Raw genomic sequence first — 15279 nt, 5'->3', positions numbered from 1 at the left:
GCATTGTACTATACCATATGATATTATCAAATTCGTTTTCTCATCTCATTGATATGAGATGAGAAAACATAACAAATATTTGCAAATCTCTTGAATTTGATCCTCGTCAATCCTTTATTGGGCAATTTTGCATTGATATAAAGGTTTGAATGTAGTACATTTGAGTTTACCTACTTGCTTTACGTCGTCACAATTGACCCAACTGTACGGATGAGTTTTCAATAGAACCTTGTAGAATTCCATTTTATTTTTCAAAAAAGTAGACTATGTCATTATTACTTTACATTTCCCTCTCTTTAAGAGAATAAATCATGGGTAGATTCCATTTTAGGCAACAAAAGACTGTAGGTTAAAACCCAAAATGAGAAAAACTGCAAAACCTATTAAAAGGGGGGCCAAGGCAGGTAGCAGTAGTGAGTAGTAGTAGCTAGAGCAAACACCACTCAATGTTACTGAGGAGAAATCTAATCTTAATTGTGATGATGACAATGATTTATCTACTTATTATAGTTAGAAATGCATTTTACTAAAACATATAATGTGATCGACTCCAAGCAATTATTGAAAAACTCTCTCTAGAGAGAGAAAACGCTAAAGAGATAAAAGTTTCAGCCATAACCCCCTTTCGGGTCTTTTGTCGAAATTTCTTAGGTCCTGTATGGCTATGATTCTACACCTTGTGCATTTGATGTTGCTGGTGGGCTCCTTCGTATTTGTATTAACCCCATGTGGTTACTGTGCTTTCATATTTGTATTAACTCTATGTGGTTATATGTATTTATATTTATACTTGTGATTGACGGCTTGTAGGCCTGAATTATAAATGCAATCTATCATATTTCTCTTAAAAAAACACGTAATATTATCAAATTCATTTTCTGAGGGATTGATATGAGATGAGAAAACATAGCAACTTGCAAGTCTCTAGGATTGGATCCTTGCCAAACGTTCATCAGGTAATTTTGTGTTCATAAAAATTTGAACTTAGTAGGTTTGAGTTTACCCACTTGCTTTATTTTGTCATGATTGAACCAACTGTACTGATGAATTTGTAATAGAACCCTTTTAGAATTTCATTTTATTTTTTCCAAAAACAAAACAGTTACATTTCCCTGTTTTTAGAAAAGAAATCATGGGTAGATTTCCAATTTAGGCAAAAACAGACTGTACGTTAAGACCCAAAATAAGAAAAAAACTGCAAAACCAGAAAAGGGACCGAGGCTGGTGGCAATAGTAAGTATTAGTAGCTAGAGCAAACACCATCCACACAAGGTCCTCTCACTCTCAGTCCTCTCCAGCTTTTGCTGAATTAGATCTGTTTATTATTTACACACCACCGTGGCGCACACGGACACACACTCACAGACAAAACACACACACTTTGTGTATCCATAGGCTCATATATACATATATGTATATATGTTGGGCCCGAGACAACGACGTGATCCCCACCTCCCACGCGCACGCGACCCCACGAAACCCTAACCTTCCCAAGAACCTCTCTCCCTTCCCTTCCAAAAAAGCAGACATCACTAATCTTTTTCTGCTTACTATTTTAGACAGACAGACAGACAGAGAGAAGAGATATCCAAGAGAAATCAAGAGAGAGATCGAGACAAAGGAAAAAAAAGGGTTAAATCCTCAGCTCCCCAAATCACAACAGAGCTTAGCAGCTTATTAGCTTATTAAACACCAAACACCAAACACCAAACCCCAGCCACACAAACACTTAATTGTGTCTTTCCCTTCTTCTTTTTTTATTTTTAATTATTGTATTTTATATAAATATACTGTCTTTAAGTTTCGTTTCAGTCTTTTTCTTTCTGTACTTGTACTGCTTTGCTTAATTTTAATTAATATTCTCTCTTTCTTGTTTGTGCTTAATTGATTCTATCAATCAAGCTTAAGGGTTTTTGCATCTGTTCCATATTCTCTCCACTAACCTCATCACACTTCCCCCATCGCCTGATGATGACCATCTTTGGGCTACATCTTCATCACCTCTGTAACTCCTAGCTACTGCTCTCTCTTTCTCTTCCCCCCCCCCCCCAAAATCAACTTCCGGCCGCTCTCTCTTTTTTCCTGTGTTGTGTGAGTATATGAGTATTATTAGGTTATAGAAGCTTGCTTTGCTTCTTTTCTTTTTCATCTTCTTTTACCCCTTGATGCGTTGTGCGAGTATATTATGAGCTGTATGCATATACATATGCCTTTGACTTCTTGATCTCAAATTCTCAAACAAAAGAGAACAAGGAAAGAAAAAAAATAAATATAGCTTGTCTTTATATACTCTTCTTGTTAATTTCTCTCTTCCTTGTTACAATTCCTTAAATTTGATCGACAATTGCCACTCTGGCTAACCCCTGGTGGAGCGGTAACTTGGGGCTACCGGGCATGGACTCGGCAGCCACCAATTCGGCCGCACTCAACAAGCAGCGCGAGCTCGAAATCTCCATCAACGAAAACAACAGCGGCAGAAGCAGCGGCGGAGATGAAGACAGAGACCAAGATGAGCCCAAAGAAGGAGCAGTCGAGATTGGATCCCGCAGGCCAAGAGGCCGCCCTCCGGGATCCAAAAACAAGCCCAAACCCCCCATCTTCGTCACCCGGGACAGCCCCAACTCCCTCCGCAGCCACGTCATGGAGGTGGCTGGAGGCGCTGACGTGGCCGAGAGCGTGGCCCAGTTTGCGAGGCGGCGGCAGAGAGGAGTGTGTGTCCTCAGCGGGAGTGGCTCAGTGGCGAATGTAACGCTCAGGCAACCTGCGGCTCCTGGAGCTGTTGTGGCACTACAAGGAAGGTTTGAGATTTTGTCTCTGAGTGGTGCCTTCCTGCCCGGGCCCGCCCCACCCGGGTCGACGGGGCTGACGGTGTACTTGGCTGCCGGGAACGGGCAGGTGGTTGGGGGCAGTGTGGTGGGGTCACTTGTGGCAGCAGGGCCAGTGATGGTGGTGGCAGCAACATTTGCAAATGCTACATATGAGAGACTGCCTCTTGAGGAAGATGAAGAAGGTGGAGGAAGTGGAGGAGGAGGGCATAACAATGGGGGTTCAGGGAATTCTCCAACTGCGGGAGGGAGCAGTGGGGCCCAGTTGGGGAGTGGAGGGCATCAGCATCAGCAGCAGCTGCCTGACCCTTCATCTGGAGGGCTGCCTAATATTTACAGTCATCATCTCCCTCCAAATCTGATCCCAAATGGTGGCCATGGACAGCTTGGCCATGAAGCCTATGCTTGGGCAAGACCACCTTACTGAAACTTTGAGGACAAGATCAAAATTGAAGCCTGTGCTTCCATTTTGTTGTATTGAAATATATAAATCTTAGAAATGAGTTAGAGAGAGAGAAAGCAAGAGAGGGAGGGATGTGAATTAAGAACACTAGAAGAGAGAAACTTTGGGTGTCTTCTGGATGTTATAGTATAAAAGCTAGCTAGCTCAGCTTCTTCTTTTGAGTTAATTTACTGCCTTTTGATGATCAGTTTGCAATGAAAAAGATAATAATTGATGTAACTCTAATTTTCAATTGGGGTTCTGTGCTACTAATTGTTCATGATCTGGTGTATTTCCCCTTCCAGTTATTTCTTGAGTAATTTTCTTGGTGGGGATTTTGGTTTCAATTTAGTTTTTTATTATATCTGTCAATGATTTATAGTTTATTACCTGATATGATGGATTGGACTTGGAAGATATAGTAAATAATTAAACACTTTTTTTTTTTTTTTTTTTTTTTTTGTGGTCAGAATAATTGGAGACTTTAATTTCGGTTTCTGCAGCTTAATATTTAATCAACATCTTTTCTGTCTTCAATTCTACACCTCAAATTTATCTTCAAATCTGCACCCAACATTCAGGAAAGCTTACCAGAAAAACATGTGACCTAACTTTTGATTCTGTTTTTTTATTGTCCCTTTCTTTTTAATAGGATTTATGTCAAACGAATGACAACTAGGGTTAGTCCAACGAACTGAACTTGTATACATACCAGGTTTCCAATTAGTTCTGCAGAGAAATTGTGAAAAAAGAGGGGTTTCTGTGGCGGCCAACAAAATGAAAAATATTTTTCCTTCTCGATCCGATTTGAAATAAAATAACAATCAAGTAACTTCTCTGTTTTGCCAAGAATAATTCAATGATCATCTAGGTCTATTTTTGACTTTATTATCAGGGGTTTTTGATAGATTTTTTATTTTATTCTACATTTTTTTTCCCCAATTTAATGTAGCGTGTGGGCAGGGCTTTCTCTGATTTAAAAAATCTGTTCAATTGTATATGCATCTCTTTTCTATATCGGGGTTTTGCTCCACGTGATTTCTACGGGAAGGTTTTAACGAGGCCACTATTAACATGCTAGTTCTTACCAAGTAATGTTCTTAAGGGTTTAATGAAATACCATCTTTTCTTGAAAAGATGAATGAAATGAGCAGCCTAGGAAATCAAAATGTGTGCAAAGTTTTTTGTTTTTTTTGGAGTAAGACAACGTTTGAGTTGAATCATGATTCATACTATCTTTCAGTCCAAGAGGAAATGTAATGTCCAAATCAGATACCAAACTCTGCATAAGTTTTTGTATGCTCTTGTAGGGATGAACAATAAATACATATTTAAATGAAATGACGTAAAATATAAAAAAGGGAAATTGTTCTTTTTATTTAGTATATATACTATTACTTTGTTAGAATAATTTTTTGTTCAAATGCAATGACAATTATTCCTTGTAAAATTACTCTAATAGGCTAAATGACTTTTATATAAAAATATCAATTTCTTGAAGATGATGAACTTGTTAGATCCACAATCCAGAAATATCATTAAATCCACGCAATTGGTTAACTTCTTTACCTAACTTGTTAGGCGCTAACTTATTAGAATGTGAGTCTTCAATCTAAAAACTATAAGACAAGACTTTAATTTTAGAGGTGGCATTCAGACTCTCAACACGCCCTCATGTGTTCGGTGTGAATGACATTAGGCGGGAGATTTAAGCTCTTAAGCTACACTTTCATCCTTCAATGTGAGATACTCTCAACATCTTAATTTTAGTATCTTAATTTTGTGTTTTATTAGGTGATTTGGGAGCATGTGAGTTCTTTGAGCCTACCACATGGATAGTCTGATATCATATTGGAATGTCAAGCATACAACCCAAAACCAATTGGAGAGGCTGAAGATCTTTAAGCTCTTTATGCTAAACCTCCATCTCCGATACTCTCAACATAACACACCTAGTTTGTTAACTCCCTAATTCCTACATACCTAGTTTGTTAACTCCTATAATTCCTACATTACGTATAACTAGTTATGTGACAAATCTCCTTCTCCTTATTAGAAAAGAGACTAATGAGGTTTCAATTTGATTGGAAAAATGCTCACCTTATTTATTAACAGACAGTTATAAATCCATAAAAAATACAATATTTATGTGGATTACTTTTGAAATTTTCTCTGGATTGTTTTAGAAATTTCTAGAAGAAATCATACTGCACTTTTTTGTTTGAACGAGTTCTTTTAGAATAGAAAAATAATCATTTCCCTCATGGATCGCATGGTCAATAAAAATTGGAAAACAAAAAAACATGGTTCTAGAGATGAATTATTAATGCATTAATCAGTCTCTAGCTGCGATGGAATTGAAATAGCAATCTTTATCATCAGTCAATATTTCCAAGTGCCATTAAGTAGCTGTAAAAAGTTAATCAAAACTTTAAACATGTTTACAGTTAATTAATCAACCTCTTTAGTGGATTTTCTACCCAACACTCAAAGGATCCTAGAGTAATTAACAACATGGAGGACCCCCTTCACATGGATTCACGTGTCCTAGTTTTAAAACCCACAATATAAAATTATGATCAACATTCAAAATGCTAATTAAAGTCGCAATGTCCATCCATGGGACCCTTTGCTTCAATAATTACGAGCTCTGTTAATTTAATAATCCTCATCAACACACACATTGATAAAACAAAACATATTCTCTCCCTCCTTTTCTTCTTCCAATTGCCTTTCCTCAGTGTAAGCACATGACCACTTGCCACTGTTTATATCTCAGGCTCTGAAAAGCCACTTCATTCATTTTTTTAATTTTATATTTTAAAGGGGAATCCACTAAGCTTAGATTAATGAATTGTAAACCACCCATTAATTAATCCCTTTTTATATTAAAGTCAGTGAAATTATAAATTAATTAAGCTTAAATTGGTTGGTGGTTCTGCAACTAGACATCACACAAGAGGAGAAATTGAAACACTTGTTGTCTTGATGATCCTGTCATGGAATACACGTACGCCAGCCCTTTGGATATCCAATCAACTCTGGTTTAACCTAATTCAAACTCATCATCATCTCCTTTCTCCAGGGTGAGGAGGCAACTTTCACAACAAATAAATGAGCAACTAGGTTGAAATTAATTTCCAAGTTTCTATACTAATTAAGTCAATGTGTTATTAACAAAGAAAAACCCAAGTTTTTAACTATGATTAACGTGGTTTCATATAATTGTTAGGTCATCTTCGATAATCACTTCTGAAAAATAATTCATTTGAAAGTGATTGGTCATATGTAATCAATTGATTGAGAACACACAAAAAAAGAAGAAAAAAGTATAACCTTATCCAGAAGAAGATTTCCAACAAGGCGATTACTGATTACTTACTTTCGATGGATATTGTATTCAAACAATATTTGTAATTAACTGATTTGGAAACAAAAACATTAGTTTGTTACTAATTATGGAGGTAACAAAGTATTGATGTTCATAATCATGTTTGATCACCAACAAAGACTACTGCCTTCTTAATGTCCGGGATTGACCAAGTGGTGAGCGAAGGTGGAGAAAATTGTTTAGGATTTGAATAGGTCAAATTGTTGGTCCCTTATAATATAGTCAAAAATACAATTCATGAAGTCAATAGAGTCTAGTTCAGTGGAAAATGACCTTAATTTGTAAATATGTGGTCTTAATTTCGAACTTCCATGTCACCTTGACAGTGTGTGTATGTGAGAAAACCCCCCTCCCCCAATAACGCTTGTATATATATAATTAAAAAAAAGAAAAAAGAAAGAAAGATACAATTCATGAATATATCAGCTCCCAATCCCTACAAAACAAAAGAAAGTGTTACAAACTTACAAAAAACCTTGGGGCCAACATCTTCTCAAAATTCCAATATAATTAAAACAGGTTTTTGGCAGATTGGATAGTACAAGAAGATAGGCACAAAACATCTATGTATACCATACGGTCACTACGGATCATGGAATTTTATGCCTTTAGGCTTTAAAAAAAAAAAGAGTAATCACATCAGAATCCTAGGATAGAATTTATACATGAAAAAGATTTATGCTTGTCCTCTACAAACTGCCTCATTTATATTAATTGTATTTTGAAATCATCAGTGACATAAAACCTAAGAGCAAAAGAATAAGGAATAATGAACTTTTGGGAATGTCCTTCAATGAGGGAAAAGTAATTCCCCCTCCCCCCTCATCATATTTCGAGAAACATTATGAAATTCCTTGGTGAACTCTCATGAAGTAAACAAATCCAACAGTTCTACGTTTAATTAATTATGGTCCCTTAAGTTACAATTTTGGGAATTCAAGAACTAAAGGTCCTTTGTTCCCTAGAGATGGACAAATTGATAATGTAAACAAATGCTTCAAGCATTTCCTATGCAACTATATATTTTGACGAAAGTTTGTGCTTTAAATTAGGCACCTTCTCGGTAATTAAAGATAAATTATATAATAATACTGCAGTACGGTCACGTAATAATGGTGGAACTACATATAGGCCACCTTCGACTATAGGCCAGTTGAACCTTGGTCAAAAGTACTTTTTATAGCAGGTAACTTCAAGATTTTGACATTTAGCCCACCCCAGCCAGCTCTCATATGTGCAAATTCTTCACTTTTATGGCTGGCTAGTTAAGAAAAGTCGTAGTTTTCAAGTTTTATATCATGTTAATTGAATCGTTCAAGTTCAAAAAAATTAAAATTTAGTTGTTCTTGGTTTGACTTAATTTTGTTTTATCGTTTAATAAAATATTAGCTTAGTTCCACTCTTGCACGTAATATAGTTCATATAAGTGTTATAATATGAATGAACTAAATTGAAAATATTTTTTCATTTTAGGTACCATGTGATCATACTATTGTACTACACTATAAGATAGAGAATTATCATTCTTACACCAAAAAGAATAAAAATAGGAATTTGTTATAACCCAAGGAGTTAAAAGAATTTCATTTTACTTTTACTAAAATTCATGAGTTTATAAATGAAACAAACTATAAAGACTTTGAGCAGTGGTGCAAGAACGCAGCCCAAGAGAGGGATAAACGCACGAGAAGATGGAGCAGAGGGATCAAAAGTGTGCAGTGGGCAACAAAAGAAAAAACAAATAAAATAGGCAGTGGGAGAAATTGACCCAAAAAACAGAACAAGGTGGTGGGGTCCACATCCACCCTCTCCATCTTTGGTCTCCAATTGGGCGTCAAAATTGATCGGTTTGACCGGTCTATTCGTTGGGATTCTTACACGTGGCACATTTCTCAGCTGGTGCCGTCCAAATCTGCGTGTTTGTTTCCATCCCGTCAAATGCGGTACACAGTTTACCGTATGGAATACCGCGACCAAGTGCAGTGGCACACCAGGCACGGGAAGGAGGATGATGCATGTCTATTCAACAATATATTCATAGTTGGAAATTATACGCGAATGGGTCTAGCCCAGTAAAAAGAATATTGATTTGTATGTTAGTAGTCTTATATTCAAATCTCAATGTCACCTTAGAGCATTTCTATTCATTTGTTATGGCAAAGGATAAGGGCAAGAATTGTTACTATTCACGAGAATAGTGGCAGCTCTTGCAAAAAGCTTGTGGTGTTTCCACCAATTGTCATGGCAACCACTATTCACATGAGATATAAGGAGAGGAATTTGTATAGAGTTTTAGTGTGGGAAGTGAAGAATATGACCAAGTATTTATTTTTTAAAAATTCAGAAATTTTTAGTTTTTTTTTTAGATTTGTTTTTTTCTTTGCTGACATCATCGTTGACGTCAGCAAACTCAAGTTAGAGCACGGACTCATTTTGCCTTTAGGCTGGCCTGGTTTCGTGGGACCCAGCAACTGCCCTGGCAACTTCAGCTCGCTGGAAGACGAATTTGGGGCTTGGGTCCCCTCCTGCCCTAGCACGGAATCAACGCTAGAAGTGCTCTTAGTGGTTTGTATTAAATATATATATTGCTTGTTCAAACAAAAATAGCTCAAAATTATACACATGGAATACTTTCGGTGGATTTTTATGTGCACTTTAAAAGAAACCTGATCGTTTAAGCTTTTAGTCCAATAATACTTCTCTTATATTAAAAGATATTTAATGTTCGAATCCCCATTCTCAATAATTAAAAAAAATAAAAATAATGAACTTATACTTTTTATGTATGATTGCATGAAAGAGTATAACAAGCCTACCCTAGTATTGTTAAAAACATATTTTTGCAGCAATTTAAGTTTTGTTCCCTCTTACGTTTTGTTTGTTTTAATTTTGCTTTGTCTTTCCTTTTACTAAAAAGGGAATGCTAGCAACATTCTCTTTAACCTTCTCCTTTGGATCTTCTCCCTTTTCCTTATGACATGTGTCATTCTCATTACACTTAAACCAATGTCATTAACACATTATACAAGCTAATTTTTGCTTCCCAAGTTTACCATATTCAATTAAAATTTTTTTTTATTTTAAAAACAACTCTCTTACCTTCTTAATAAAAAGTTTTTTTATTTTTATTTATAACATAAGTTATTTTTTTTGAAAGAAAATGTCTGCTTTCCTCTCTTTTTTAACACAAAAGAAATTTCAATTTTCTATTTTATATATAAAAAAGACGTCATTCACATTTGTAAGCACCCCAATGGTATAGAGTTTACAGACTAACTTTTTTTTTTAATAAAGGAAATTGCTTGATTGCATTTTTTTTATACTACTAAATAAACCAAAATATCCCCTAACAACATAGGCTTGAGATAAAATATATAGAAGGAAAATCATCAAAATCGAATTCAATATGAAACAGTTTAGATTAACAAAAGAAAAACAAAAGAGTGGTTTGCATCTATATTATACAAACGGCTATAATATGTTGCTCTACTCTATTTTTAATGGTCATGAAGACAAACATTTATAACAACCCAATGCAAAAGGCTTAGAGAAGAGCCAAAACCTGTATAAAAAAAAATAAAAAAATAAAAAGAAGCAAAGATCCAAAAATAACTGAAGTTAAATTTTTATTTTTTTTATTTTTTAAACTTTTTATTAAGATGGTAAGAAAGTTGTCAAAAAAAAAATTTAGATCAATTGAATATGGTAAACTTGGAAAGCAAAAGTTAGCTTGTATAATGCATTAATGACATTATTTTTAGTGTAATGAGAATGACACATGTCATGAGAAAAAGAGAAAAAATTCAAAGAAAAAGGTTAGAGAGAAGGTTACTAGCATTTCCCTTATTAAAAAAATGAGAAGTAAAATAATAAAAAGTATTGGGATAAAATACTACACTAGGGTGGGCTCTAAATTTAGACCTAATAATATAACATATCCCTCAATGATATGCGAAAATGATCGTGACTGATGACAGATCTTCTTACAAGCAATTAAATTTTAATAGCTAATTAAGGATAAGACATAAGTTTTGAATCTGTCGACAAGTAAATAAAATAAGGACATAGAATTGGTCCAGTTATTGCCGGCAGAGGACATGGGATTTAAAATGTGTGCCTCGGAACTTTGGTTTGGAGACTTGTGCCTGATAAATTATATATTATTGTAATATGTAATTATATTTTATCCAGCTCTTACTTGAAAATTACATTGTTTATTGGGGAGACCACTGTTTGTCCTTTGTTTGCAAACGGATTTTATTAGTTTATTCTTTATATATCTAAAGGCTAAATATAGATGATTGGTTATAATGGTGGAAATTTTTTTATATTCTTTCAATATATACCAATAAAGGTTGCTAATAGGGTCTAGATCGATAAAAAAAAACTTTGATTAATGTATCAGTGATCTCATATTTGAATCTCATGGCACAATGTGTGTTAGAAATTGTTCTTCCTCTCTTCGTAATTTGAATTATTGCTTATATTTACAAAATATTCAGCCTATTTCTCATTTGATGGGACATGAAAAGAGTGCTTGAGTTTGAGCTAGAAATAGGCTGTAGGCTGTCGTGTCGTGATTGGCCCAAAAGCATAGGGTCGTAATTGTGGCCCATTCTCGCTTCGACCAAGATGAACGAGTTTAGGAGACAAAGTGTCAGCTCACCCGGTCCAACTAGTAGCTGCCTTTACACGAGTTCTAGCTCCTCAACGAGTCCGGCGGTGCTTGGTGGCACCCGACGGTGACAATCAAATTATAATGCATGATATGAGTCTGATACATGATCTTTGACTCTCTTGTTGATGAATGCACTGGATGTCATGTGATGATCTGGATTAGTCAAATTCAAGAAACTATGAAAAATTACAGTAAACATGAAATTTGCACTCTCAAGTTTGTTAGATTGTATGGTGAGAAGAGGCTGCCCAAGTCCACTCATACTCATTAAAAAAAGCAAGGAGGCTAGAATGAAGGGTTCTTTAATACTCGTTCGATCAAGTGCATAGTTATTATTGAATTGAACCTCTTTATTGTAACCCCTCAACATAGCCCCTCATTATAAAAACTCCATCTAAGCCCAAGCTCGTACTTTTCATGGCACATTGGATTTCTTGACCTTTTAAGTGCACCAAACAAGATGCACAAACCATGGGATTTTGCAACAGATGGAAGAAAGTCTACCCAAAAACTCTCAGTTAGTGATATGGGCCTTCATCTGCTAGCCTCTCATTGATGCATGGTTTTGTTATTGGGCAATTCATCACGTCATGGCTATGGCTAATGGGCCATTTTAAAAATCAAATCAAGTCAAGTCGGGGCCTTTCAAAGCTCACAGAATGTATTTCAAACTGAGCTCAATCATGCCTGAGGGGCTTCAGATGAATCCAGATGTTATCAAATCCCAACTTTCAAAATTTGATTCATAAAAAATACAAAACAGTCAGTCCAAGTGACAACTGGTTTAGAGATCCAAGTTTCTTGAAAGCAAGCAGGGGCAGCAGAAATCCATGTCAGAAAGGAGCAGGATGCCTTTTTATCCCATTTTGGAAGCATTAGATACTACAGTTTCGATCTCTTGGACCATAGGAGTCCAAGAGATTGTGGTCACTCACCGTTGGATATTAATCCAATGGTTCAAAATGATATATAAATACAATATGACATAAATGATTATTACCCAATTCAAGTCATAAATGAGTGAACCATTGAATTTATATCCAACGGTGAGTGACCATAAATCTCTTGGACTACAGGGGTCCAAGAAATCAGCACTGTTAGATACTAATATGACTTGCCTTCTTTTTTTCTTTAAATTATTGCCAACTATTACGTATCAGTAGGAGATAATAATAAAAGGTTTGTCACACTTTTATGTAAATCAAACCAAAATAGTAGTTTATGAATTACGATGGTTTACGTCTTCTATATATTATTATATAAAAGTTAAATTGATTAGAGCGGATGTGCTCTTTATCTACACTCGTATTTGAATCACCTGTCTATAATTTAAATTAGATTAAAATATAATTTCTTTTTTATATAAAAAACATGACAATCTTTAGTTGATGATGTGCAATAGTAAAAACCAATAGATCATGATGTAATGAAAGATAGGAAAATGCATAGAATTAAAAGTAAAGACGTCTTGTAAAAACTTATAAGGAGTTGAATCACTTACCTCGTTCTTAATTAATCTTATTCTTAATTGATTTTGTGTTGAATGCTGACATTTCAATGGTTCCTTTGTTTCTGTTTTTTAAACAACGCAGATATGAAGACTTGAGCTTCTGGTGAAGGCAAATCAAGTTATAAACAATGCGAGGAATATACTAAATATTTTGTAAAGAACCAAGTTGCCAAGTTGGCATTGTTTAATTGGAAAGAAGTTGTAGATTTGTTTTTTGTTTGATTCGAAAGATCTAGATTCAGTTGATGTACTCCAAGGCCGGCACGAAAAGTCCAACACTTTATCCAAACAACAATTTTCAACATTCAGACCCCCTGGCGAAGACACTGTTTCAATGGAACGAATACAAGGCCATGTACATGTTTTTAGGCAATATAGAATTCAGACGCATCATTCTTAAAATGGATCAGCTATTTTGACTCACCTGTTGCTCCACAAGAGACAACCTCCACTGCCTAATAAATAATATTGTCAGAAACTCAGAAAATATCAGATTGGTTGGAGGAGCTATCTAAAAGAAAGAAAAAATGTTCTGACCTAGAGCCCTCTGTATGAACTTGACCATCATCATTAGGGCTGCCTCACCGATAAAATAATGTTGTTGATGATGATTATGCTGGATCGATGCATTTGGTTTCCAATTACATTCAAGTGCTCCATGAAAATTATTATGAAGAAAGTAAGGGAAGTATTAGTAAATGTGGGATTGGATTGGATTGGCTTAAAGTGCGTTAGGTCAATATTAAAGATAATTGTCCGGTGTTGATTTGTACGAACTTTGTTGAGAGAGATTTCAGATACATTAATTGGGACTTGTCCGACTCGTGACAAAGTTAAGTGCATGCATGGTAGGTTATATGGGTTGAATACATCATTGAGAGTAAGATGGCTACGCCTTATGAAGTTGATAGGCAGAAAGAAAGGCTCAATTCCACTTTCCAAGAAATGTATATTTGAAGTTGATAGGCAGAAAGAAAAGGATGGCAAAACCAAAGAATTTTTGTGAAGGGATATTAACGTCAACTATGTGGAATATAATCATTGACGAGAAGAAATGGCTGTCAACGTAGAATACCCGGGGATGTCTAAGAAAGTAAAATGGTCTTAATGAGATGCATATTTAACTGAAAGGATGGAGCTTTTCTCTACGTGAGAGGAGGCATAAACGTGGTAAAGGGGGGTGGTGGTGCAGAGCCGTGAGAGAGAGAGAGAGAGAGAGAGAGAGAGAGAGAGAGACGCATGAGTTTTGGTTATTTTGCTAGGGTTTTATAATTACCTTATGTCTAGTGTGATGTTATCTTTAGAGAATTTCCAAGGAAGATGTCAAATGCAAAATGTTAAATTTGAATTTGATGGCTTATGTGACAATTTGACACTTTAGAAAAAATTAACTCCATCCGAAATGCCAAATATCATATTATATTTTAAAAAGTAAATAGGCCAGATAATGGGGTTCATGACTAAAATAACATTTGACATCAAGTTTTTTGATATATTGTTTTTGACACATCTCTTATGGCCTTTAAATTCATGTAGAATTTGACTATTCGATTTGAGCAACTTTAACTTTCAATTTTTATCATTTCATGTCCATGTTAGAGATGCTCTTATGGAGATATTTCCCTTCCTTCATTAAATCAAATTAATAAGCCAATTAAATGGGAATTTAATTGGCACAAGCAAGATGACCTAGAAAATATTTAATCTTCCACGTGGCATCACCTAAGTGGTTGCGGAAAAAATGTGTTTCCACAAAACCAAATTGCCAAATTTATTCCACACTAAAATAATATCAAAGCCAACTTGTTGGGTGGGGTATATGTGGAGGGAGGGAGGGAGGGAGGGAGGGAGGAAGATAAGAGAAAGGGGTCCACTTTGATATGATCGATATTCAAACATAAAGAGTCCATGTACGTACTTGGTTCATGCATGGCTAGCTTTTTCCTTGGAAATAAATAGGTATCCAACAGAGAAAGTCTGCAAAGCTCAACTTGACCCATACTCTTCCATTTACTTTCTGGCCTCAAAATATCCTATTCCATTTCCGCATGAAAGAAAACCATTTTAAATAAAAATAATCCCAGCTTTTCACTTTTCAGATCTCAAATAAGTATTTACAGCTTAAACAAAGGAAACACTGCACCCTCTCTCACTCTGAGCAACTACTTGTTAACTAATATACTCAACTGTCCAATTACCTGTGCCTCGCTGGATAACCATTTCTTTTTTCTTTTTCTTTTTTCTTTATCTGACCACCTTGAATTATTAATCATGTTTTATATTAAGGTTCTACTACCTCGTTGCTCCATGTTTACAATAACGTCTACATAATAATAACGTCCGGACGTTCAGACAATGAATTAACATTAGTGTTGCTCCATGTTTACAATAACGTCTACATAATAATAATATCCGGACGTTCAGACAATAAAT

General features: G+C 35.3%; 1 protein-coding gene across 1 annotated transcript; it reads left to right on the top strand.

The window, feature by feature from the left end:
• Positions 1-2060: 2060 nt before the first annotated feature.
• LOC117615214 (AT-hook motif nuclear-localized protein 20-like) lies at positions 2061-3389 on the top strand. Its single transcript, XM_034344255.1, has one exon. It carries the CDS (start codon positions 2395-2397, stop codon positions 3250-3252), a length of 858 nt encoding a protein of 285 aa, XP_034200146.1. The 5' UTR covers positions 2061-2394; the 3' UTR covers positions 3253-3389.
• Positions 3390-15279: the final 11890 nt, after the last annotated feature.

The sequence above is a fragment of the Prunus dulcis genome, chromosome 1 (genome assembly GCF_902201215.1).
Source record: "Prunus dulcis chromosome 1, ALMONDv2, whole genome shotgun sequence".
Taxonomy (NCBI): Eukaryota; Viridiplantae; Streptophyta; class Magnoliopsida; order Rosales; family Rosaceae; genus Prunus; species Prunus dulcis.
This window is presented reverse-complemented; position numbering and strand designations above follow the sequence as displayed.